This window comes from Bos javanicus, chromosome 16 (genome assembly GCF_032452875.1).
Source record: "Bos javanicus breed banteng chromosome 16, ARS-OSU_banteng_1.0, whole genome shotgun sequence".
Taxonomy (NCBI): Eukaryota; Metazoa; Chordata; class Mammalia; order Artiodactyla; family Bovidae; genus Bos; species Bos javanicus.
Genome location: NC_083883.1, coordinates 43210506 through 43236784, shown reverse-complemented (window position 1 = coordinate 43236784; position 26279 = coordinate 43210506). Strand labels below are relative to the sequence as shown.

The 26279-nt window shown below is 47.3% G+C and overlaps 1 protein-coding gene across 1 annotated transcript in view; it reads right to left on the bottom strand.

The window, feature by feature from the left end:
• MTOR (mechanistic target of rapamycin kinase) overlaps positions 1-26279 on the bottom strand; it is a 123723-nt gene that overhangs the window by 13939 nt on the left and 83505 nt on the right. The window contains exons 30-45 of the mRNA XM_061382738.1: positions 23568-23707; positions 19280-19380; positions 17476-17591; positions 16233-16310; positions 15938-16045; positions 12432-12557; positions 12208-12339; positions 8377-8492; positions 7346-7463; positions 3582-3833; positions 2803-2903; positions 2029-2125; positions 1530-1628; positions 1113-1235; positions 720-902; positions 187-321 (exon numbers count right to left, since the gene is read on the bottom strand). Coding sequence (XP_061238722.1) covers positions 187-321; positions 720-902; positions 1113-1235; positions 1530-1628; positions 2029-2125; positions 2803-2903; positions 3582-3833; positions 7346-7463; positions 8377-8492; positions 12208-12339; positions 12432-12557; positions 15938-16045; positions 16233-16310; positions 17476-17591; positions 19280-19380; positions 23568-23707 — 2025 coding nt within the window. The remainder of the gene's footprint in view (positions 1-186; positions 322-719; positions 903-1112; positions 1236-1529; positions 1629-2028; positions 2126-2802; positions 2904-3581; positions 3834-7345; positions 7464-8376; positions 8493-12207; positions 12340-12431; positions 12558-15937; positions 16046-16232; positions 16311-17475; positions 17592-19279; positions 19381-23567; positions 23708-26279) is intronic.

The following is a 26279-nucleotide window of genomic DNA, read 5'->3' as shown; positions in this document are numbered from 1 at the left end:
TAGCTTTCTGCCTCTGAAATGCTGTTTACATATTTTTCAATGGATTGCTAGTAGCCATGCCTTGTCACAAAGTCCGCAGATAGAAGTGGAGCCAGGTGCTGGGGACTTAGTATCAGAATGTTCACAGGCAGCGGAACAGAAAGGACTATAATGACTGGTAACCCTGCTAGAGCCATGAGATCCTACCTGAGGCAGCTGCTTGGAGATTCGTCTGAATACGTGGTAATAGAGGTCCCAGGCTTGGGTGAGGTCCTTGACATTCCCTGATTTCATGTACTTCCTGCACCATTCCTGGGCCTCCATTAAATCTCGACCATATGCCTGAGAGGGGAAGCAGGAGAATGCGCAAGGTGTCACTTGCGTTGACTAAGCCCAACTCTGAGTCCCCAGCAGGCAGCAGAACTGCTTGGGAGGGTACGCTGGCTGGATGGCACTGGCTGGGTTGCTCGGCAACTTTCCAGTCCTGGAGCCCAACCCTTAGAATGGCTTCTCAGGTAAAGTGAGGTTGGAAGAGAGACGAGATGGCCTTGTGAGGTACCTCGTGGTTTTCTAGTTAAAGTTTTGGAAGGGTTCTTGTAACTTCATGACAATTCTATTTCTGGTGTTTTATATCCTGTGACCTCCCTCCATCAAAATACATTTTATTCAAGTCAGCAGAAAGGTTAGAGGGAAAGGAGACTGCTAAGGACTTTGGGGTCCCATCGGTTCATGTTTTCTACCTGGTTAAAGGATGTTTCCTTCAGTGTCTGGGGTCCCCGCTCCATCATGGCGTGCAGGGGTTCCAGCACCTCGAACATGCCTTTCACGTTCCTCTCCCCAAAGTACAAGCGAGACGCCTCTTCCAGGCCTTCATGCCACATCTCGTGCCAGAGGATGGCCACTCGGATCAGCTCCTCACTCACCTGGATCAGAAAGGGGACAGAGGGACGTGCTCAGGGTGAGCTAAGCTCAGAAAGACCCGTCTCGGAGAAACAGGAGGAACTTCTGCCGTCAGAGGGAGTACACGGCCTCGCCCTGAGAAAGAAAGGCCGTCTCATTCGAGACCTCTGCTTGGTGGCTCAAGTGTCTCATTCGAGACCTCTGCTTGGTGCCTCGAGTCTGCCCGGACTCACCATCATGGCCTGCTGCACCAGGGTGTTGCTGTGTTCGCACATGTTCTTCAGGATTTTGTTGGCTGCGTTGTGCCGGGCTGTGGTGGTGGACTTGGAGGCCACTGTCAGTGGGTAGATGAGGGCCTGAAGCAAGCACAGAAGGAGCGTTTGCAAACGTGTAAAAGAAGGATGACAAGAGTATGGTGCTGACACTCATCTGAGTCTACCAGGCAGGGGCTGTGTGGCCTTGGGCGGAATTTTTTCTTTCCCAGAAGACCCTGGGTCCCTGAGCCTGCCAGCTGGACAGACCCTCCTGGGGGCAGGACAGGACTCTTGGCTCCCAGGGGCATTTGTGTCCCTAGAGCAGTTTTAGGAAAGGTTGATGGCCAAATCAAAGGTTAGTGGTTAGACAGAAAACTGCCCGGGGTCTCCACGCACCTGGGGGTGGTACCGACCAATGTCTGTGAGAAGCTGGTGGATAAGACGTCCCACCAGGGGCCTTGGCGTATCAATTCTTGCAATGAGCTGAGGTATAACCTGATATTCAGAAAGACACAGTATGCAGCCTATGAGATGTGGAAACAACTCCAGTTATTCTTCTGAGACATGAACAGCTTTTGCAACTGGTTTGATAGATACTGCTGGGCATGGAAATGGTTCATCCTCTTCAGTTCTCTAAAGGAACTGAAGAAAATATGGAGTCTTGACCTTGGGGTTGATCGCTGCTTCCTCACCACTGTATAGTGCCTGCTTCCTTGCTCCTCTCAACACTGCATGATTCCAAGAGAGACAACGAGCAAGACCTGACCCATCCTCACCTGTACCCAGTGCTCTTACCTGTAATCCAGTGCCCTCATCTCTAACCTAGTGTCCTTACCTGTAACCCAGTTCTCTCACCTGTAACCCAGTGTCCTCACCCGTAACCCAGTGCCCTTACCTGTAACCAAGTGTCAATCTGGATTGCTTTCACCCCTTCCACTAAGGCTTCATTTACATCTGGCCAGTGACCATAATCAAACCATAAGGTGAGGACTCTGGAAAAGAAAAAGGAAAGTCATAGAAACTTTAATTTGCCAGGTTTTGCCTGTTTTGTCATCTTTGAGACTCTTTTGAAGAGAAGTGCTGGCGGGGTCCCAGGTCAGTGGCTCCAGTGTGCTTGGTTCCAGGAGCACTTAGGAGTGGGGTGGTGGTGGCTGGCAGTGCCTGACTGGACACAGACCATCCCCAGGGAAGGCCTATGTCACTCCAGACAACAGGGAGGGATCACCATGCCACCAGTTCACACATCTAAGAGAGGAGTCCATGGATAAGCTTTGCATGTGTAGGAAGAGTTGCCTCTAACACAGCAGCAACTAGTAAACTTGGCACTTAGCTGGGAAACCCCCAGACGCAGGAGGGCTGGACACCGACAGCCTCTGGACTGACTGGCCTGTGCTATTTGTTTGGGCCTCTCAGAGTCACCTCCAAAAGCTGAAGGGATTCTAGCAACAGTCTGAGAAAGAGCTGGGCTTCTTTTTCCTACATAACAGGTTACACACCGGAGTCCTCAGGCATTGCTCCTTCCTCTTTGCATATTTCACTCACATGAGTGAGGCCCAGTCAGCTGCGACTCTGGGATGTACTCATGGGGTTGGGGAGGGAAAGAGGACTTTATGGGTGACTCCTGTGACTTGCCCCCGACATGGCCCACCAGGACTTCCCTTCCTGATACCTGAGCGTGTCCTGGAGGTTGTTGCCTCGTGACAAGGAGATGGAACGGAAGAAGCCCTGGACAGCAGGGACAGTGTACATCAAGAGGGTTTTGGACAAATCCTGTTGGAATACACATATGTTAGTGACACTCCCACCTCAGCTTTCTCATCTGTAAAATGGGCAGAACAGCCCACTAAACAGCACATCTCCAAGAGTGGTTATGAGGATTAAATCAGTTAATGCACAAAAAGCCTTTAGATCAGCATCTGACATGTAGCAAGCACCCTGTAACTACAATGGTGCCCTAACTGTTAATATCTTGGGTTAAGAGTAGCTTCCTGGACAGGGCGGCAGAGGAGGTGGGGCCAAGGCCCTGAACATGCTGATCTCTGGGCTTATCAGCTGCCCCACAGCTTGAACTGACTGCCCCAGGGGAAGTGGAAGGGGAGAGAAAAAAACAGTGGATTCTGCTGGGCTCTGTGCTCAGAGTGGGCCCGCAGATGTGTAGGCCACCCCCACACAGGTGCTGGGCATTAGGAGAATGAGCTCAGCTCCGTGGGAGGCATGACAAGGACCTCATTCTTCAGCACGGAGGCTACATCAGGTCCCCAAACACAAATACACATACAGAAGTACTGTCTCAACAATGCCGGATGGCAAGCCATGCTTTCTGACTTCCTCCAGGGCTTCAGAGCAGAGCCTCAGGCTCCTGTAAGGCTAACCAGGGCTCCATCCTCAGGGCGCCTGGTGCCTGAGTCAGTCCGTGATAGTGGGGGATTGGGGTTGGGGGGCGGGTACCTCAGTGACCTTCTTCTGCAGAGGAGACGGGGTAGGGCTGTTCTCGGCGCTCTCAGCCTCGCTCTCGCTGTTGCTGCCCTCGGTGCTGGTGGTGGTGGCGGTGGCCGTGGCCGCTGTGGTAGCAGCAGTGGCTGCGTTAGTGATGTTGGCCCCACTGGCGTGTCGCAGCTTCTTCTTCTCGTCGCGGGCTTGGTTCTGATGTTTGTAGTGGAGCACAGCCTCAAAGTTCATCACTGCCCACGCATGCCAGGCCTGGGGGGTGGGATGAGAGGACAGACACGGGGGCTATGACAAGAGCTGGGGCAGGAGGCTCGGGTATCAAGAGCCTCGAGGGGTGTGAGGCCACAGCTGAGGCTAAGCAAGGGCTGCCCTTTCTTCTCAGTGGTCAGTAAAGCGAATCCTCACTTCACTTCAGCAGAACACTTGGGAATGGGGCGTTTCACTAAGTCCAGTGTGATCATTCATCCTGTGGTGCATCTGTTGCATCAGGGACTTCGGCGGGTAACATAGGATGAGGGCGGCCTGTGAAGAGAAGCACGCCACGGGCCTTGACTAAGGACCTCTTCATCTAGAGAAGAGGTTGCTCAAAGACCTACAAATAGGCAGAATGGGACAGGGGCAACGAGAGAGAGACAACGGGAATGCCAGGTGCAGGGCTGGGAAGGCTTCATGGAGGAGGGATTTGGGGCAAGTCTTGAGCCATGCCAGATGGGTGAGAAGGGAATAGGAAGGCACAGCAAGGATGTCCTGTAAGAACAGGGACGAAGATGCAGGTGGGCAAGCAGCGTGGTTCACAGAAAATAGACATGTGCCTGAAGCTCAGGACACACACAGGAGGGCATGGAATTCCCAAGAGAGCTTTGAAAGATGGCTTAAGGGTCTTCCCTGAAGGTCAGTGGTTAAGAATCTGCCTGACAACGCAGGTGACACGGGTTCGATCCCTGATTTGGGAAAATCCCACGTGCTGCAACTAAACTCGTGCACCACAACTACTGGGCCAGCACTCTAGAGCCAGGGCTGTGCAGCTACTGAAGCCAGTGCACCAGAGGCCTGTGCTCTGCAGCAAGAGCAGCCACTGCAGTGAGAGGCCCGCACACCGCAACCGGACAGTAGCCCCCAGTTGCTGCAACTAGAGAAAAACAAAAAAGGCCTAGCACAGCCAAGAGCAAATAAACAAGTATAGTTTTAAAAAAAAAAGAGCTTAAGGAAATTTTCTGGTGGTCCAGTGATTAGGACTTGGTACTTTCATTGCTAGGGCCTGGGTTCAGTCCCTGGTCAGGGAACTAAGATCCTACAAAGTGTGGCTCTGCCAAAAAAAAAAAAAAAAAAAAACAGATGGGTTAAAAGCTGGGTTTGAAAAATTCCTTTGGCAGCAGATACAAAACAGATGATGGAGGAGAGCAGAAGTTCAGAGAGTGAAGGCAGAGGTCTTAACTAGGCAGAGAACAGTGGGAAAGGGGGCACACTAAAAGAACAGGCCAGCCATGGAGGGTGACTCGTGGTCACTGCTTGTCCCTCACACCTGGCTGAGGGCCTGTCAGAGATCAGTGGCCAGTGACTACCAGCCAGAAGAAGCCTTTGGTGCTAACTACTCACACCTCTGAGGGTTTGAGCGGTAGTAATGCTTTGAGATAGCATTGCCTGGTGCACAGGGCTATGAGGAAGAGTTTGATTTGGAACTTTGTAAATTTGCGATGACAGCAAGACATTAAATAATTCACTCATAGTTGGAACTTTCTGGATAACTGGTATATTTCTTTGAATCCCTTGCTAAAAACCTTGCTTTAACACAGAAGTGTCCATTTTCCCAGCCAAGCAGAGTAGATGAATCGCAATCAACTTCTACTTGATGAATAAGAATCCTACAGTGACCTAGGCTCAGCTTTCCCATACCTTCATTTAATCCACAAATACCTGTATATGTACAGTGAGCTGGGGGGTCACAGCAAACAAGACAGAAAGAGTCCTGCAGGCACGTGGGACTAACATGCATCACTGATGGGAGACGACAGCACAGACTCAATAGGCCCAGACTAAAGCCAGTTTTTTTTTTTTTTCCTTTGATTCATTTCTTTCAGAAAAGTTGAAGGAAAGCAATCTGGTTAGGACACAGTTCTAATTAGTAAGGCTCCAGCTGGGCAAAGGTTCACTGGACATATTCTTCCAGTCCTGGACTGAAGCTGTCCTAGAGAGAATAATTACTGCTGCTTTCACAAAATGGGCATTTTTCAGATCAGACTGATACATGCTTAAAGCATGGCAAGAATTTTACTGTAGATGTTTCTAGGGCCTTCAGATGCAGGTTTTGACCCCAGAGGGATTCATTCCCAGAGTATTAGCAGGTTAAAGAGACACCGGAAAGGAGTGGATGACATCTGCCTCACAGGCAGTCTAACCAGGAGGCCCCTCAGAAAAGATATAAAAAACACATGAGAAAGCATGCTCTCACCGGAGGTGTGTACTTCCAAGACTTATTCCTCTACCAGTCAAGCTTTTATACATTTTCTAGTTTTCTCTATCTTCTTGAAAAATTTTCTATTATATAACAGGATGTTACTCTGGAAACAGAGCTTTCCAACAGAAACAGAAAGTTCAGTTCTTAGATGAGGAGCAGGCAGGGATGGGAATCATAAAGAAGCTGGGAAGGAACAGATGACCCAAGGGAAGATAAAGTTCCAGAGACTACAAGGGAAGATAAAGTTCCAGAGACTAACTGTGTGTCCACATGGTCTAGGAAAACAAGCTGCTAAGAGTCTGTAAGACTGGAGAGGGTATGAAGAAAAGGGAACCTTTTGTGCTGCTGGTGGGAATGTAAATTGATAGAACCACTATGGAGAATAGTATGGAGGTTCCTTAAAAACTTAATAGAACTACCGTAAGAACTACCACAGGACCCAGTAATCCCAAGACTGGGCATATACCCTGAGAAAATCATAATTCAAAAAGAGATATGTACCCCAATGTTCACTGTAGCAATATTTACAATAGCCAAGACATGGAAACAATCTAAATGCCCATCAACAGATGAATGGATAAAGAGGATGTGGCACATATACACAACAGAATATTACTCAGCTATAAAAAGGAACAACATCGGGTCATATGTAAACATGTGAATGGACCCAGAGTCTGTCACACAGAGTGAAGTAAGTCAGAAAAACACATAGCATGTTAACACATATATGTAGAATCTAAAAAATGGTACAGATGAACCTATTTGCAGGGCAGGAAGAAAGATGTAGATGTAGAGAGTGGTCATGTGGGCCCAAGGGATTAGGGGAGGGTGGGACGAATTGGGAAATTAGGATTGACATACATATACTACTGTGTGTAAAACAGATAGCTAGTGCGCAGGGAGCTCAGCTCTGCTCTGGGATGACCTATAAGGGGAGGTGGTGAGAGGAGGTCCAACAGGAAGGGGATATATGTACACACATAGCTCATTCACTTCAGTGTACACAGAAACTAACATAACACTGTAAAGCAACTATATTCTCATTAAAAAAAGAATAAAAAGACAACAGCATCTCCACAGCCATGCACACACTCATGGTGTAATAAATCTTTTTCAAGTGAAAGAATCTCTCAATCTTTCTTTATCAGTCAGACCTCTGACTGACTAGCTCTTGGCACTCAAAGAATCAAACTCGTGGTACCAGACCAGGCCACCGAGGCTCTGCGGTGAAGCGTGAGCGCCCTGGGGCGCACTGGCCGGCGTCTGGAGGCAGCGGTGGGGAGCCCGGCTCACTCCCATCTCTGGTTACCTTGTACCAGCTGCGGTCGTGCTCTGTGGCGGCGCTGTAGTACTGCAGGACTTTGGGGATCGTGCTCTCGTTGATGCCCTGTAGGTTCAGCTGCCACTCCCCGAGTTTCAGGAAACATCTGAAAACAGAGAAACAAACCCTGTGTTGCTCCCTCCTCAGAAGAGCCGTGCTGAGGAGGACGACATCCTGGGAGTGCAATGGCCTTCCTATGGTTGACTCCAGGTCTACAGAGGCAACATGACTGAACCACCTGGATTCTCAGCCACCTGGAGGAAAACAGACAGGTTTTGGGCACCAAGTTTTTAAGGGATGGTCTCTTCTTGCTCTCTGTCAATGCTAACATAAACCAGGTAACTGGCACACTGAAGTCTGAATGGACCTGGCTTCCCCAAATTCATTTCGGTGGGTGGCAGCTGCTGAAAGTAATTTTTCTCATCAATTGCTTTACGGCTTCTCCCTTATTTTCTAGCTGTGCCATGCTACATGCAGGGATCTTAGTTCCTTGACCAGGAATAGAACCCAAGGTCCCTGCAGTGGAAGCATGGAGTCTTGATCACCGGATTGCCAGCAACGTCCTCCTTCATTCTTTGTATGATGGAATTAACAGCTAACGTTCACTGATTGCTACTCTGTTCCAGGTACTGCTCCAAGTGCTTGACGTTTTCTTTCCACTAATCCTCACACCATCCTGTTCCACCCTAGGGAAAAGGAATTCTTACTATCCCCTTTTTAGATAATGAGGAAGCTGAGGCACAGAGAGGGTAAGTAACTTATCTAAAGTCACACATCAAACCAGCAGCATTTGAAAGCTAGGAGTCTTAACTCTGAAGCTGGACACCAGGAGAACAGCACACGGGTGCTCTTGGGCTATTGGATCCTGGGAAAATAAGTGGCAGAGACTGTGGAGCCCTGGAAAAGGTGAGAGAGATGCAAGCAACTGGCTGCTCTGGGAGCCTTGACCATGACCATGGGGCAGAGGCCGCTGATGGGGCAGGGTGGGGGTGTGACAGGCCTGGCCATAGGGAGCTCACCGGGCCATGAGCTTGTGCAGCTCCTGCTTGTGCTGCTGGTCCTCGGTGGCGATGGCATGCTGGGCTTGCTGCTGCATGGTCTGAACAAAGTGCTGCATGTGCTGGAAGGCATCAATCTGTAGTAGGACAAAAGCACAGGGAGTCACTTGGCGTCTGGCCCAACACCAGGGGAAAGGAACTGCCATTCACCCTCTCCCAAAGAACACCCTAGAGCATGGGGTAGGACAGGGGCAAGGGCATAATGCTGAGAGATGGCTGGACTTGTCAAGAGGATTCATATTTTTTTAACTCAAGGAGTAACTCTCCTTGGCCAACTGCAATTACTAGTTTAACAAGGCTTAGAAAATCTACTTGCCCAACTTCCCCAAATAACAATCCATATGAAGTAATCGGAAATCACTGCTTAATTCACTATCAATATACTGCCCTGGGGGAAATCAGGCTTCTTGGGAGTTGTTTCAGGCTAGTGAACCCTTAGTATTTGTTTAAGACACTGTATACCCTGGACACTAGCACAGGAAAAATTACAGTGTAAAAAATCGAATAGATCCGGGGACAAACCACAATGGAAAAGAATATAAAAAACAGTGTGCCTGGTGTGTATGCACACACATGTGTAAATCACTGCCATATAGCAGAAATTACACAACCTTGTGAATCAACTATATTTCAATAAAATACATTAAAAAGATCTGATAGAACCCTCAGTACCCAAATAAGAACACAGAGATCGGGTGAGACCCCTCATATATCCAAGTGGAGTGGGGAAGACACTAGCCAAGCATTTAGTTGAACAGGTTGGCTAAGAAGCAAAGGCTTCAGAGGGTCCTCAAGCAGTTCCATCTCTTTACATGATTTTATACAAAGTGAGCAGGAGGCATCTGAGTTCATAACAGATAGTGGAACTAGGGAAGAGTAGAGCCAGAGTCAGAGGTTTTGGAGTCAGTTACAAGCCACTTATAAACCTGCCATGTCCACATGTACCAGCATCATGATAAATGGAGTCCAAACTCTTTAAAGGGCTTCAAGGATGAAGATAGAACACACAGACAGGAGAAGCACAAGTGGGAAAAACAGTGGATTCCAATCCACCGACACAGAGAGGGGAAATGGCATGGGACAGAAAATGAAAGAGAATATGTGTTCTCTGCTACAGGAAAGGAGAGAAAAACCCAACACTTCAAATAAATAAGGTCAAAATGATCTCCTTATAAATTATATAAGGTTTCCTTTCTTTCTTTTTTAAAAGTGGAAACATGTTAGTAATGATAGCTCTGAAGGAAAATGAAATTCCCTGCCTTGGGGGCCAGAACCAACCTCAGATACTTTTAATATATAAAGAATTAAGTAATTAATTGGCATCAAGAGACAGAGGGCTTCACCCAGAGGAAGAATGACGTGTCAACGCTTTACCAGGGAACTAATCCACACATGAGGACAGCGCAGACACACACATGTTCTAACACTTAACAAGACACCTGTCTCCCTCACATCTGCCTTTAGTTTCATTCCTCACCACTGGCTTTGAAAAATGAACTATATTAGCCTCCCACACCTGGGAAGTATAAGTATTCTTTTAGTTTTTCTTCTATGGAAACTACACTGACTAGACTTAAATCTGATTAGGGACAGAAAAGAGAATTGACCTCTCATGACAAAGATGGAGGATAACTCTGGGGCTTCCCTGGTGGCTCAGCTGGTAACGAATCTGCCTACAATGCAAAAGACGTGGGTGTGACCCCTGGTCTGGAAAGATCCCACATGCTGCAAGCAACTAAGCCCACACACAAGAACTACTAGGCCTGTGCTCCAGAGCCTGGGAGATGCAACTACCGAGTCTACACACCACAGCTACTGAAGCCTGCGAGTCCTAGAACCCGTGCTCTGCAATATGAGAAACACTGCAAAGAGAAGCCCACACAATAAAGAGTGGCCCCTACACGCTGAAACTAGAAAAAAGCCTGTATAGGAACAAAGACCCAGAACAGCCATAAATAAGTAAATAATTATAAAAAAAAACCTCCTTCTTTTCTTCATCTCCAGGAAATGAGGAGGGGGGAAAAATGATTCTTTCTCTCTTACAGATAGATCACTCACTTGGAGGATGGGGCTTCTCTTAGGCTGAGTGTGAGCTGGGCAGACTCTTCTGGCTCTTGACTGCCTGGGGGCTTGTGGGCAATAACTAGGTTCTTGGCTTAGTGAAGTTTACAGAAGGAACCAGACTGTCTCTAGATTCTGTGAACTGTCTCTTCTAGAAGAACACTGGCCATACACCTATTGCCTGATGTTTTCCTGCAGAAGGGGACCTGCTTTTCCCCATGTCTACCTGACTGAGGCAAGGCAGAGTCCAGTCCTTATTTACAGAGGAAGAACGTAATGCTCAGAGAAGTAAAGTGACTTGTTCAACAGCACAGTTAGTATTAATAATCAGTCTTCTCGGAGTAGCTCCTGAACTCTTATGAAGATGTGGCATCTCTAGTTCCAGGCTTGAAGTTCAAGCACCTAATTTTAAATTGATTTCTAAATTTTTAATCCATGTGGTTTTGTGGTCTGCCTCCAGAATGTGGGCTCCTAAGAAAAGGCCATAATCTGTGAAGTTGGGCTGTAGTCCTATGTTGAAAGAAGCCACTCCGTGGCTGAGATATTAGCCAAGATATTCCTTATGCCTGCCTTCGGCAAGACTTTCAAAGACTTGGAGGCTACACATAGGAAGGAAACCAGACTACATTCAGATCCAGCACCTTCTGTTTTTCTCATTTGCCTGGAGGAAGAGCAGGCTTTGAATCAGAAGTGCTCTGGCCTGGGAGGCACACTAAACAGAGACTAAACAAACACGTCCTCCCAAACAACAACAAAAGAGAAAAACCTTAAACTGCACATTTGGAGAAGGACACTTGGGCCATTACTTTTGAAGTATGCCCCAATCAAAGACAGGACCTGGGTGCATGGCTGTGGCTCCCACCCTGGGTGGCATTTAGAGTCACAAAACCCAGTACCCACAAAAGAGGTCAACTCCTAGCCACAGTCCAAGGATCTCCCAAGTGGGCCTTTAGCTCAGACTTGACTGCTCTTCTCTCATATCTCCCACAGCCATGGCTTCAGTGGCTGCTCTATGTTCCTTCCTCACCTCAGGGACACTGTGGGCACAAAAGGGAGAAGACAGCTGGGACTCCCTCCTCTGTTTCCTTAGGAGGATGATGAGGAGCCAAAGCAGGTGCTGACGGTGCCTCCAGGACCTACTTTGGGTTAATCACCACCATCAGCCAGGGAGATTGTTTTTAAAAATAAAATAGAAAAAAATCCCACCAGAAGTCACATGTATTTCCCAAGGCCCTGTCTGTAAATAAAGTCAGAGGAATACCACACTGGCTTCAAGATGAGTTTCCTCTCTGTTTCTAGCATTACGCCCTGGGTGTTGCTGCTTGTGAATCCAAACTGATGAATGCAGAGGAGACAAGAAGTCTGAAAAACCAAGTTGGTCTTACGAAAGCTTCAGTCTGTTTTCATAAATACACTGCTTTTTTGGCTACTTCTCTTAGGGAAAAAAACAAAACACAACCAAGAAACCGTGCTTCTTCTGTTGCAGCACATTCTAGCTGCTCATAAAAAAAACTGTGATTACATGCATTGGTTTGGTCCATGGGTATACGTGCATCTCCCCGAATGTGATTCACTTTTTGAAATCTGGCCCAAATAGCCTCCCCACGGAAGCACACTCCCTGACATGGTGGTTTGGACACTGTCTCCTTTCTGGCCTGGAGGAGGCAGTGAGAAGCAGACTAGGCGAGTGTTCTACAGAAACGTGGTCTGCTGCTGCAGTCGGGTACAGACCTTGCGGGCGCTCTTCCACATATTTTTCATGTAGGCGTAGGTCACCTGGGGGTGAACCGTTGGCAGAGGATGGTCAAGTTGCCGAGATGGATCAACTCCCAGGAGCAGCACTAAGGTTTTGTGAGCAAGTGCCTTCAAGACAAGGGGTCAGGTTAGACACAGGACTGGACCAGGAGCAGGGTCCCCTCCTCAGCCCCCACCCCAAGGAGGGGTGGGACACTCACCAGCCTGCCACTCTTGCCACACAGGCTTGCGTACTTGAGCCAGGTCCTCATGTCCTCGTGAGGGCTGACGACGAGTGACCGCACCATGAGGATTTTCTGCCAGTCCTCCACAATACGCTGGCAGCCCTGGGATGTTCACAAGTGAGGATCAGATATGTGCTCTGCTACATCTTACCCCCTCAAGGGCAACGGTGAAACCCACCCCGAAACAAAAAAAGAGATTCATTTTTATAATCTCATATTTCTCAAGAGAAGGGTACTGTGAGTGAACGCCTCTTAGGAACTTTTCAAAATTCGAGAAGCTACAGAGCAAGACCTTTGGAGCCTGAATCGCAGCCCATCCACTTACTACCTATCGCGACTCTGGATAAGTTACTTAACCTCTCTGTGACTGATCTGTAAAATGGGATAAGAACCGTACCAACTTCATGGGGCTATGGTGAAGTTTAAATGAACTAAATTATTTAAATTTCTTTTCTGCATTGTAAATAATGTATTTTTAACTTTTTTTGCCTCAGTCTCTCTGGTTGAAGATGACTATCGCTGACAAAAATTAAAGATGTATCATTCAAAATTTTAAAAACTACTTAAGTGTAAAAAAAAGTTTAAATAACTGAAGTTTCAACTGATGTTATTTGAAAGTTGGTGGCATTTATATTCCTGAAATTATTAGAGCCTAAACTTGCACTCAGATCTTGGCCTTGTCTTTCCTCTTCATTTTTTTTTTTTAAATATCTCAGATCAAAAACCATACACAGAAGGGAAAAGACCTCATTCATTCACATGTATAAATTCTTTTAAATTAAAAACAGTGAACTAATCACTATCAAAAGGGCCAAGTTAATTTTATATTAAAAGACTGTTGAGAACACAGTAAGCCTCTCCTCCTCTACCTTCCTGATAAAAAATCAGATGCAGAGACGAATACCGGGGGGACGGGGTTCTGAGATCTATCAATTCATCAGAGAATTTCATGAAACCAAACAAGCTGTCTTCCATGGAGGTAGGTCTAAAAGTCTAGCAACAATGGTTGAAGGCTTTAAAATAACTTCACAGATAGTTTTTATTTATTTATTTCTGGCTGTGCTGGGTCTTCGTTGCTGTGCAGGCTTTTCTCTAGTTGCAGTGAGTAGGGGCTACTCTTCATTGCAATGGCTTCTCTTGTTGTGGAGCATGGGCTCTAGGGCAAGCAGGCCTTAGTAGCTGTGACATGGGGACTCCATAGTTGTGGTTCCCAGCTGAACAGTTGCAGTGAATGGGCTTAATTGCTCCACAGCATGTGGGATCTTCCCAGACCAGGGATTGAACCTGTCTCCTGCATTGGAAGGCAGATTCTTTACCACTGAACCACCAGGGAAGTCCAGTTGCAGGCTTTTAAACATGACAGGACACAGACTGAGTCTGAATAAAGAACCCAAGGCAAGAAAAGAACCCAACGCAAGAAAAGAACCCAATGCAAGTAAGGCTGACCTCTCATACTGTCCCATGGGAGCTACTGGCTGGGGAGTTCAGCTGAATGGATCACAAAATGGCAGTCTTCCAGCCTAAGCAGTTAGTTGAGTGTTTGGACAGCAAGCCATCCATAAGAGCCAAATTCCTACTGCAAAGTTAACACTGTATTTTTAGCCTTTGGACCATCATCTTTCATCCCATTAACGACAATGATTTGGAAAGTTAGAAAAACAGAACAAAGTACACTGAGTGACTGTTCTGGTGACTTCTCATCTGCCAGCTTCTCCCACATGCTGAAATCCCTTGGCTCTGAAAAGCAAAAAGTATCTTCTGTCTCAAGGTAGGAAGGTCACGAAGGCCTAAGGTGATGATGGTATTATGGACACAGTAAAGTCAAACATGGGTCTCCCTTCTCCGAGACTCGTCTAGTCCACCCCCTTCTAAGTCTCTGTCTGGTCAAAGTCCCACTTGTTAGAAGGGCAGAAGATTCATCAGATCTCTGATTTGGAAACCCTTCACCCCATTACAGGCACTTAAAAAAAAAAAACAAAAAAAAAAAGAGGGTGTGGACAAGCGGGAAATTCTGGCTTTGTGGAATTCTTTTCTGGGGTTCAATATACAATTTTCCACCAAAACATTCACTGGACATTTCATAATTGCTAATAAAACATGGGAAGGAACTGCATGTGCTCATTTCAGAGCATAAACGACTGTGCTCATAGGCGAGCCTCTGCCCCACTCCTTTCCTTTCCAGAGGAATGTGCCCGGAACTCCATGGACGAGAATGCAACTTGGAGTCAGAAGGCTCTGTCACAGCCTGCTGAAAAGCTGGAAGCACAAACTTCGACTGGTCTGGGGACAGAATTTGGAATTAAGTGTGGATTGGATCAAGAGGAAACCGCTGACAATGAGGGAGGTTGATTACGATGAGCAGGGGGACAAGTGCCTTCTGGAGCAGTGAAGGCTTTGCCAATGAACTTCCCTTCTGTCTCCTCAGGGGGTGGGAGAACTGTCCTTTCCAAGAACACTTGAGACTCCTGACTCCCAGGTTGGGAATCGACAGCTCCTCATGCTAAAATGATCAGAATGTACAATGTGAATACTAATGGAGAATTTGGACTAGTCTCTCGATGAGGGGAAACTTCGGTGGAAAAAAGTTTGCAGAGATTATCGCGTGACTAAGACCTGAGGAACTGTAAACCGCAGAAGTTAGTAAATGAAAACATCAGCCTCCCCACTCCAACTGAAAGGTGGCCAGCAAGTGGATTTAGAGCAGTGGATCTCAGCATCAGCCACATCCTGGAATTATCTGGGAAGGCTGGAAAGATACCAATCCTGGGTCTATCCCCAGGACTTCTGTTGATGTGGTCTGACGTGACCTGGGTATTTCAATTTTTAAAAGCTTTCCAGATCATTCTGGGCTTTCCAGGTGGTGCAAGTGGTGCAGAACCTGCCTACCAATTCAGGAGACATAAGAGACCTGGGTTAAAACCCTGGGTGGGGAAGATCCCCTGGAGGAGGGCATGGCAACCTATTCCAGTATTCTGGAGAATCCCACAGAGGAGCCTGGAGGGCTATAGTCCATAGGGTTGCAAAGAGTTGGACATGACTGAACTGACTTAACACATAGTACCAGGTCATTCTATCACATAGCTGAAGTTGAGAACCACTGATTTTGAGGTCAAGATTCTCAACTGGCTGGCCATAATGTCACTTATTTAAGATATTTTCAAGAATTTCCTGGTGGTCCAGTTAGATTAGGACTCAATGCGTCCATTGCAGGGGGCATGGGTTCGATCTCTGATTGGGGAACTAACAACCCACAAGGTATGGGGCATGGACCAAAAAAAAAAAAATTATTTTCTTTTATTCCCTGAGAAGGGTAAAATGAGGTTGGGAAAGTGGTGATTCTCTCACAGCTAAAGGCTCAGGTGAAAAGTCTGTGGGTGCTCTGCTCTGAATGTATACCGGGCCTCAGTGAGGAGGCAGGGAGTGGATGCCAGTGGGGATTGGAGGAGTGGGGAGGGTGGCACAGGGCTTTCCACCAGGCTCACCTGCAGTCTCTCCCACCAGATCTGGCGGATGATCTCCCGTCGCTCGGGCACAAGTTTGTACTGGATAACCTCCTCCAGCTCAGACAGCATGTGGCAAGAAACCATGGCCTGATGGAAGCAAATCACATTCCAACTTAATACAGCATGAACAATCCAAAAGCCAGGCTTCATTTCAGTCATTCCTTCTGGTCCCACAGGCACACTCCCAGCAGCCTGTGTGTACTCATGAGCCCACTCTGCAAAAAGAACTGAACTGAGCTGGAAACCTGGCACTGCACAGGCAGCCCACACTCACCCCATAGGCCCGGCTGTAGCTCTCTCCCGCCATTGCCGTTAACTCCGCGTCTAGTAGGTCCCGGGCTTTGTCGATGCACTGGAAGAGAACGAGAAAAGCACAGGAATGGAGCTTCAGGCTTGGGAGCTGAGGGGAGCACTGTGATTTTTGGGCTTCCCCACTAGATGCACAAATTCCCTGTTTCACTGAAATCCCAGTGATGAAGAAGGGAAGAAACCTTTTACCTGATTTGAAAGCCCAGATAAAAGCATTCTCTGATTTCTCAGAAAAAACAGAAATATATGGCAGCCAAAAGCTCACCGTCTTAGAGCTTGGGTGACAAAGGAAGGGAGACGTGTGCTTAGAAAGAGAATCACTGTGCTCTCGCATCTCAAGAGGACAGCCTGTGGATCCATCTGCTTTGAACTTCTTCTTGCTGGGGATACTGATAAGAACAGACCGTGCAAGCACTCAAATGACCCACCTGCTTTTAAGCACCTTGTCCTCCTAAGAGAGGGTCTCTGAAACTGGCAGAAAAATGCCCGATCCTTTCCAGGTAAATGGGAGCTTTTGTGTCTAGAACATGAATGGCCCAGGGCTGTTTTCACATCGTGTAAACCAGAGCTCATAGGACTGCAGTCTGAGGCTTCTCTGTTTCATCTGTTAAAACCCCAGCATGGGGAACTCTTCCTTTCTTGAACGTTTCAGGTTAATGACTACGTGCCCATCCTGGAGTGCTCAGGGCATTCACCCAAGCACCTCACCTAAGACAGTCTGGTGCCCAACAGGGTGGGTGTGATGACCTCATTATTTTAGTCTGCTAGACAGCAGAGGATTTCCAAATAAAGTGCTGGCTTCCCTAGAAGGTGACCAGTGTGTGACATACCCTAACAGCCAGAAGAGGTGGGATTTCTGCTGCAAGGGGCGCACTGCTCTCTGAATCCTCCTTTAGTGGACAGTTTCTCTCCACCATAGGGAACACTAAAGCAACATGGTAAAAAGGAGGCCATGATGACCCAAGAAGCCAACTCCATAAGCAATCTACATGGTAACTTCCAGAACAGGTGTCCCTCTCAGAGCAGAAAGTGGCTGATGTGCTAGGAGTTGTCTTCTCACTGAGTCTTAGGCTCCTAAGCCATTCTAGCGAGCCCACAGAGCCAAATGCCAGAGCCTGTTTACACAGGTGCCCTGTGCTTAGGAGCTAACTGGGCACCCTTGATTACCATTTCATACTAGAAAGTTTTGGTTACACATAGATTTTTACCTGTTGTGCCAAGGAGAAGAGGTCCTGATGTAGCGCCAGCACAGCTCTATAAAATGCCCCGTCGTGGGTGTCCCGAGGGATCATACAGGTGTACTCTTCCATGCTGTCCCACTGACCTACATGTGCATTACACGCACACACATATACAGAGAAAATATCAGAGTGGTAAGCTTGCTGGGCTAAAGGCAGTATATCAAATAGGCCTTGTCACTGTTACTTGCTTTTAGCTTGGGGTTCAAATAGGACAATCTTGAGGCTGATGTATCAGAATCCTGCAGAGAGCCTCTATACTCTGTGAGGCTGAACAAGCCAATTTAACAACATCATAGCTGTCTTCCAAACACAGGCCTCTGTGGCTGCCCCTGGGAGTTAGTTCCATGAGAGATGGAAGGAGCTACATGAGTATGAGCCCAGAGGTCAGGAGGGGGAGTGCAGCACCTCATTAACCTAGAGAACTCACCAGGGACTCTCTCAGTGAGACCAAGAGCCTTTCCCCTACCAGTGGAGCATCTCACAGTTCAGTAATACCTTGGAAATTACATTTTCCCGAAAACAACTGATATGGATCATTATCTGGACAGGGGACAGGATGAGACAGTTAACTCATCTCATGCTGGCAGCACCTCTGCCTCAGAAGGAGGCGATAAATACTTTAAGAGGCTCTGTTACAACAGAAAGATGGGCTAGGTCATAGCACAGTAGTCCTATATCACGGCAGGCTGGGGAAATGGTGGCATCTGGGAACGATATTTGCTTGCCCTGGTGGGGTGAGCATGTCTCAAATGCCAGGATTTCTATGACCATCTGCAGAAAAGACACTGGCTTCATTAGTTGCACGCTGCAGGGCCCCCAATTTTATGAGGCCTTTCCCTGCCTTTCACTCCAGACCACCGGTGCATCCATTCTCTGTGCCTCTGGGCAAAAGTGAATAACAAAGAGTGACTCCTCAGGAAGCAATTCATTTCTGAAAAATGTTCTGGATCCAGCTCAGAGCTCATGAAAGGAGAGGATGTGAGCTCTGTGACTCAGAGGGTGGGGATGGAGGCGGACGTTATGTAACCTTCCTCTGGACTCCACAGGTGCAGCTTCCACCTGGGACACCCACGGACCCTCCCTCTCTGGCCAAGAGTACTTCTGGGACAGACATGGATAATCCTCTCTGCTGGGGCCTGAGATCAGAACATGACACTTTTCTGTGGGGATTAAAAGGAAATCGCTGCTTGAAAACACTCAGGGAGTGAGAAAGGTGGGTGAGTGTTGGGCAGCAAGGAGGAGAAGAGAGAAAACAAGACTATCAGAATGTCTGTAACTGCTGGAGGAAGTGAACAGCATATAGGGACTCATTGTACTATTTACTTTTATCATCGTTGGGAAAATTCTACAATAAAATTAAGAAATCAAGGAGATAGACAGCTGACTTCTTTCATTATTCCTGTGGGGTAAAAACATGCTGGTAGAACTCCAGCAATCATACTGGATCATGACACAGAGGCCCCAGGGAAAGCAGAAACGCAGAAAGAGGCTAATGACAACGGAGCCAGAATGCAAACTTCACTAAGCATCTCAGTGTTGATGCTTGCACACTGTTTTCCCTGGCTTCCCTGTGAAGAGAGATTTTCATGCATGTCTAACAAGTTAATCAAAGCCATGAAGACAGAAAGGACCAACGGAAGAGGTGGAAGTGGACATGAATGGCTTCACGCTTCTGTAGACCTGACACTCTGCCTGCAGCCACAGTGCCTTGCTACTCAGAGGCGAGCCTCCAGCTTCACTGTCCTCCCCATGCCTGGGAGGGCAGCCTTACCTAAACCCCATGCAGCTGCAGCAGCCATGCGGGCCATCTTGGCTTGGGTCTCATCATTAACCAGAGTCCATTTTTCACAGCACTGCTGGTGAAGCTGCCCCCTGAAGGAAAAGAATTATATAGTCAGGTTAACTGAAATCACCTCCATGACCTGCTCATTTTTCTCTCGAGCCCCTTGGGTTAGCTGGGGGGTTGCAGGGGAACTGGATGATAGGGGCCTGCCTTCATCTGGAAGCCTTTAAAGAAAAAGTACTTTCATGATATAATTGAGAAGTGTCTGGTGATTTGTCATTTCTATGGCCTGGTGGCTCAGAATTTTCCTGACAATGAGTTTATCAAAGACAGGGACTGTGTCTAACTCGATGTGACGTGAAATGTCCTAAACATCTGGCCCTCTTCATAAATATTAAATAACTTCTTTCCTATGCCAATGAACTCTGGGCTCTTTCCCTTTGGCAGGCCTACAGAGAAAGCAATCAGAAGAGACACATCTGGACATTCACTTTGGGTTCAAAGCTATAGGGACAATTGGCTCTTAAAAGTATTATACAAATGGCTGCAGTCTGAAATGAAATTCAAATGAAATCAATCTGTGCAGAGGAAGAAGGCTCTACAATGGTAACATCCACCAGAAATCCAAATGCTGTTTACTCTCGGAATTTTGTACAATGACTGTGAGTATAGGTGTCATTAGGAGATAATGAGACACATTCGATACACAGAGCAGAATCCCTTAAGAAGAGACGTCCTGTTGGCAGTTAAAACTGCTGCCCTCCTATGTGGCACTTCTGAGTGAAAGGAAACAAAACTCTGCTTCTGTAGGAATACGAGCTCCTGCATTCACGTGAGCTTCAAGACTCAGCTAGGAGACTCCTCAATCTCTCCTGCTTTCTGAAAGAGATACTGCAGGATATTTTAGCTTGGTATTGGGATTGGAGTCAAGAGAAAAGGTACAAGCTCCAAGTGGCCCAGCTCAGAAGCCTTGGGGACATAAGTGCATTGTAAGGTGACCTGGGGGACTGTGAATAGGGAGGAGATAAAGATGCTGAAGGGATCTAGGCTGAGCTCCCCTAGAAGCTGACTGGTGACCACATCCAGGAGAACTGCTTGGGGCCACTATCCAGCATCGCGACCTTGCAGTCATCACCTTCCACTGTCTCTCCGGCACATAATGAAGACAGTCAGGGACATGAGCATTCTAGCTTAATACATGGCCAAGATAAAAAAGAGGAGGAGGTGGGCAGCCATCCTGCCCCATGGACTTACTGAAGCTCAGTGACAGCAGCTGGATGACCTCAGTGTTGGTTTCTTGCCACCTAAACCTAGAAACCTTCACTCTGGGTCCTGCTGGAGGTTCTCCTACAGTAGCAGCTCTTCCTGCAGAAGACTTAAATTTGATCCCTGGATTGGGAAGATCTGGAGAAGGAAATGCCAACCCACTTCAGTATTCTTCCCTGGGAAACCCCACGGACAGAGGAGACTGGGAGGCTACAGTCCATGGAGTCACAAAAAGACACGACTGAGTGACTAAACAACAAGTTTCTAGATGATACAGATGCTGTGATCCAAGAGCCACTGTTTGAGAACCACTGGCTCAGGGCACAGCACAGATCCTCTGGGCAGCGTATTCTGGTGGGAATCCTGCCTGGAGCTAAAGAAAAGCGATGTTCTCGCTCTGAATGGTCCTTCCAACTCTAGAATTCAAATTTGTACAGCTCACAGCCACAGGCACTTCAGCCTCCCTCTACTGTTTCGTCAGGACATTCCATTTCTGTGTTCCAAGTCTGAGATTTTGCTCTGCTCTTCACCTTGAGCCGGGGAGTGAGTTCAGTGTGAAACACCACATACTGTTACCTCCAGAGACAAAGCAAGGAGCACTGTAGAGCGGCATCTTAGAGAGGAGGCCTGCCAGAGGATACGGGCACTGCCTTCGAGCTGCAACTGTGTCAACAGCTGTCAGACCCTGGTCAGTGTGCACAGAGGCAGGCTTCCTCTCCTACAAAGACTTCTTACAAATAAGAATGCAGAATATACTAACTCCTACCTAACTCTCAAAGGCGGGGAGGGGAAGAGAACCAAATAGAGAAAAAGTATGAGACTGTCTATGGGACAACCACGAAGAGGTTCTCTGACAACTCTTTGTGACTCCAAGGAGGTTTGGGTAAAAGGTCCTCCAAGACTTTGACTTTCTTGCCTAGAGCATCAGCCAAAAGCCTGGGGGAGTATTCTTCGATCTGGAACACCTAAGTACTTGGCTGTCTGGGATGTCATTCCCAGGGAATCTGTCCTCAGGATGCAGAGGCCATGCAAGGGAACTGTGGGGAGGGGGCTTACTTAGCTTCATGTGGCTGCAGGTGTGGCCGGGGCTGGAGCTGGGGGAGGGGGAGCTATTTCTTGTAAGCATGGGGAAAGGGGGTCTTCCACTCACTGGTAACCCCAGATCGTGCCAGACAGCCACCTCCGGTGAACACCTGCCTCAGGCACGTTCAGGATATATACTCAAAGCAAAAGCAATTTAAAAACTGCACTCTAAATAGAATTGACTGAATAAACCATATAAAAAAAACCTGCATATGATCAGGAAAAGAATTCTGCTTCTTTCATCTCTTTTAAAAATCTCTTCTACTCTGCTGCATTTTTAAACCCCTTGGTCAGCATCACTGGCCACTTACACTTTATAGGTAATTATAAAGCTGGAAGGAATCCAAGACTTCAGGGGTGGATGGCACTGCGAAGTGCAGCGTCAGGAGGCCCAGAAGACTCTGCTCTCGAGAGGCCTCAGGGCAGAGATGTCAACTCCTACGAGTCTCAGTTTCCCAACTGTCACATGGGGAGATGAGACAAAATCACACCTAAAGTCACTTCTCACAACCAAGCCAGCCCTGGGTTGGACAGTGGTTGTTTCTAACTGTGAAAGGGGGAAGGCAGGACAGGTTTCCAAGAGGAAGAAACAGTTCAGGTGGAGCTTGAAAGATGCAGAGAATTTCAAAGGAGAAAAAGGGGAAGAGGTGAGCAATCCAGGGCAATGAATGAAAGAATGCAAAGAAAAAAATTCTGTGGGGTTTGGAGAATGGCCTAGCAACAGCCCTTTGGTTAAATAAAGTTCAAGCTCTAACTTGGTCTACAAGCTCAACTTGGCCTGGGCCTTGCCGAGTTCTCCTGCCCCACCTCTTATCTCTTTTCTGTATTACACCTGACCCCACAGCCACACTGAACTTTCAGAACCCGTAACATAATACTGTGCTCAATCCTCCTCACTGTCTAGGCCCGAGTTAGAGCACTTCTTCCTGGAAGCCTTCCAGAGCCTTCCAAGTCAGGATTAGGGCCCCTTCTTCTATCCCACCAACCCTGGGCTTCTCCTTTATAACTATATTCACTCAGTGCTACAGCGGCCTGGTCATCTGCCCTGTCGGCTCTGAGAAGGCAGGGGCTGTGCCCTTCTTGTTCACACTGTGTCCTCAGGGCCCCAGCACAGATGCTGGCAGTGGGCAAGCACTCAATAATGACTGGTTGAATGAATGAATGGAAGGCCCTCAGTCTTACAAGCAAGAGAAAGCAGAGATATCTGCTCCTGGGGAGGTAGTAAGGCATTTGTTATTAAAAACTGTAGTTAAACTAGTTCATGACTGTGGTATGGCATTTTATTTTAGCTATTTAAAAAAACTGCACTTCATGCTGGAAAACATCTCTTAACAACTCCCCAGACCAAGACCATGGCAAATGTCCTCAGCTGAGCATCCCTGTTGCTTCCACCTGGAATACCCTTTCCCCGCTCTCCACTCTCTTCACCTGTCTCCCAGCCTTGGTCCTTCCTCCAGGAAAACTGCAAGGTTGCCCCACCCTCATGTGCGTCTTTCAGAGTTGTCTACAGACCATTGTCCCTGTACGCTCAGTAACTGTACAGTAACTGCCTGCAAGCAGGCATCTGTTCTTCTTTCCTAAAATCACTAGCAATAGGTAATAAAGAGAAAAAGAAAAATCAAGGTTGCAGAGTAAGAATATGAAGTCTTCATCAGCCAGTCAAGGTTAAGAGACAGAAAGAACAGGTGTAGATCCTAGGAACACACCCATTCCTGTCCTGTCCTAGAGCATTACGAAGACTATGTGAAAGAGAGAGAGAGAGAAAGAAAAGAATCTTTCTATTTATCACTGAGACAAAATAGAGAAACACTCCCAAGTGAGAGATGCTTCCTGGGAAAACAAATGAAAGCAAAAGCGGGAGTCTTGGGAGAGAGCTCTGGGAGAAGTCTTTCCAAGGCAGTTGGGCCTCCATCCCACTGCAGCTCACCATTCCCCCAAGGCCTCGAGGCAGCGCATGCGGCCCAGCATCAGCTCTGGGTCGTCCTTGTTGGTGTCCATTTTCTTATCATAGGCCACGAGAGCATCTTCCCACTCGTGCAGCTTCTCATACCAGGTAGCCTGGATCTCCTGCCAGGGAGAAAAGAGAGGACTGCTGTGAGGCACAGAGAACATAAGGCTGTGTTTTATTTATCCACAGACTTTCCTTCCTTGAGCATGCCACGTTGTATGCGTGACACCGCACCCAGCACAGTAGGCCTTCAGAGTATCCAGAGGTATGTACAGTGCTGGTGGGGATGCTGGCTCCTTGGCACAGTGTTGGAACAATCCGGGGATAACGTGAGAGTAGCTGTCAGGCCATGTCTTTCCCCATCATTTCCTGCTCAGACACAGGAGTCACCAGAACTCCAGCATGTGGGCATGCAAGGACAGGGCAAATCATCTGGATGGCAGGAAGCCCTGACAAGGGCTCCCGTAAGGAGGCCAAGGCCTGGATCTGCTGGAATGCTGACAGTGGGCCGCCTGGCAGGGCCAGCAGCTGCTTTCCTGATGAGGCCAGAGAGACCAGGCCACATCTGCATATTTGCTGGAGGAAAACAACTCGCTTTTCAAAAGCTCTTTATTCTCTGCATTACTTAATACATTTTTAAACTTTCAGGAAATAATAATTTAAAATACAATATAACACTGCCACTTAAAATTCTTTGGAAAAATCTTCCTCCCTTCTTCTACAGTCTCCCATCCAATGTTCCCTCCTCTGAGCACTTGGCAGCTTCATCACTGGCAGGGGCCCAAGGACGGATTCCATCACCCAGCAGATGGCGTGCCACGCTGCCATTCGGTGTTGGCCACGTGAATGAGCAGCCACTGCAGTCTAGAAGGTGCAGACTACGGTTCTCTGAATGGCCCGAGGACTGTTTTATGTCTCTGTCTGCCCTCCATCTGCCGCCACCCCAGTCTGTCTTCTGGGCTTCTTCCTCGCCAGCTTGGTGACGACTAGTTCTCTACCAGGCCAGGGAGCAGCTCTCCAGGGATTTCTTTAACAACAATCTGATCCTGCAGCAGCGTTTGTGTGACACGATGCAGGGCCCCCATTCATTCTCCCTATTACACTCCTTCTCCTTGCCAAATAAAACTCTAATTTGAGTAGCATGTATGAGCACAGCTATGTGCTATTAAGTTCTCTGAAAGAATCTTTTCTTCTTGAACGGCTGTGAGGAGGTCATGTCTATTTTAGGCCATTAACCTGTGCCTACTTCCCCTCATTTGTCTTCGGCAGAGCCAGTCCCCTCCGCTTGCCCTGTCCTCATCTGCGGCCACAACAGCCTTTGCCCCAGTGTCCGTGTGCAGTGGAGTTTGTCAAAATGGGCTCTAAGCTTCATTTCCTGAGCTCGTTTAGAATCATACTGCTCCACTATGCCTAAATATGAAAAACACAACTTAGAAAAGAGTGGCTTCAGAGACTGTAACATTAAAAACTCTTAAATTAAAAAGGAACACTGGTAAATTTCCCATTTTGAATTTCTATACTGGGTGGAAAAGTGGGTACTAACATATGGTACCCACTCAGTATGAACAAGCAGAAAGTAGGGGGAGCAGCGTATGGAGCAGGTCAGGTAGGGGGCAGGATATTTTGAGTTGCAATAGATTGCAGGAACTATAAGGTTTAAGCAATGAATCACACACAATTCTAATGAGATTGCTGTTACATAAACTGTGCTGAGAAAGCACAGGCTCTGCCAAGAAAAAGCAAACCATTGTTGAATTTAATATGATTCAGCTACCTAAATATAACAGAAAATCCACCAGGGTTTAGCAATAATCCTGGAGCTAACAGCCACCTTCAGAACCTGGAGATGGGGATCTTTTCATTTAAGGTTGGCACTCTGAGCCACCAGCATATAAAATCACCCAAATACCAGATGTTTGTGGAATCCTTGTTTCAACTACTGCAGTCTGATCTCTAAGGATATCAAAGGAGAGGATATCTCTGTCTGAGTGGACTACATTAAGCACCCTCTCTTCTGACTTTCTTCCCTCTGCAAACAAGGTTGTGGCAAAGATGGATGAGACACAGTCCTTTCTGTTTTGTCATCTGGAGATGCTTTCTTAGCTGAGTTACAGGCATGTGCTCAAGATGGCAAAATACTCCCTTAAAATTTTCAGTCCAATTGACCAGCCATTACATAAGGCAGTGAAGTAGTCAATTTTCTTTACTCTAACACACTGGGCTCTTGATTAAGGCAAACTGGAGTAAGTGACTGGCATAACTAATAAAAGGTTCCTCATCAAATATATGGACCCAGAACTTCTTGAACTTCCAGGAAGCCAGTGTTAAGTTGATTAAATCAATGTTTATATATGGTTAGGAAGTTACCAAAGCATCCGCCCAAGACCACAGAGAGTAACGGAAACATTTTAATATTGGTTGGGCAAAGATGGCAGGAAGGAAGAAACTATATAAGCAGTAATGAAATGGAACAATCCCTCAATATCATGTATAAATTATGGCATATTTTTTCTGGAGAATTAGTCATGGTTTCTTCCGAAGTATATACGGAGCCTCAAGTATGGGCAATGGTAATGCTGGTTGTTAGACAACACAAAGATAACTCGGGTCATAGTTAAACATCTGGGCTCTGACACCAGGTTCTGCCACTTATTCACTCTGTCAGCTTAGGTAAGGCTGTTATCCTGTCGG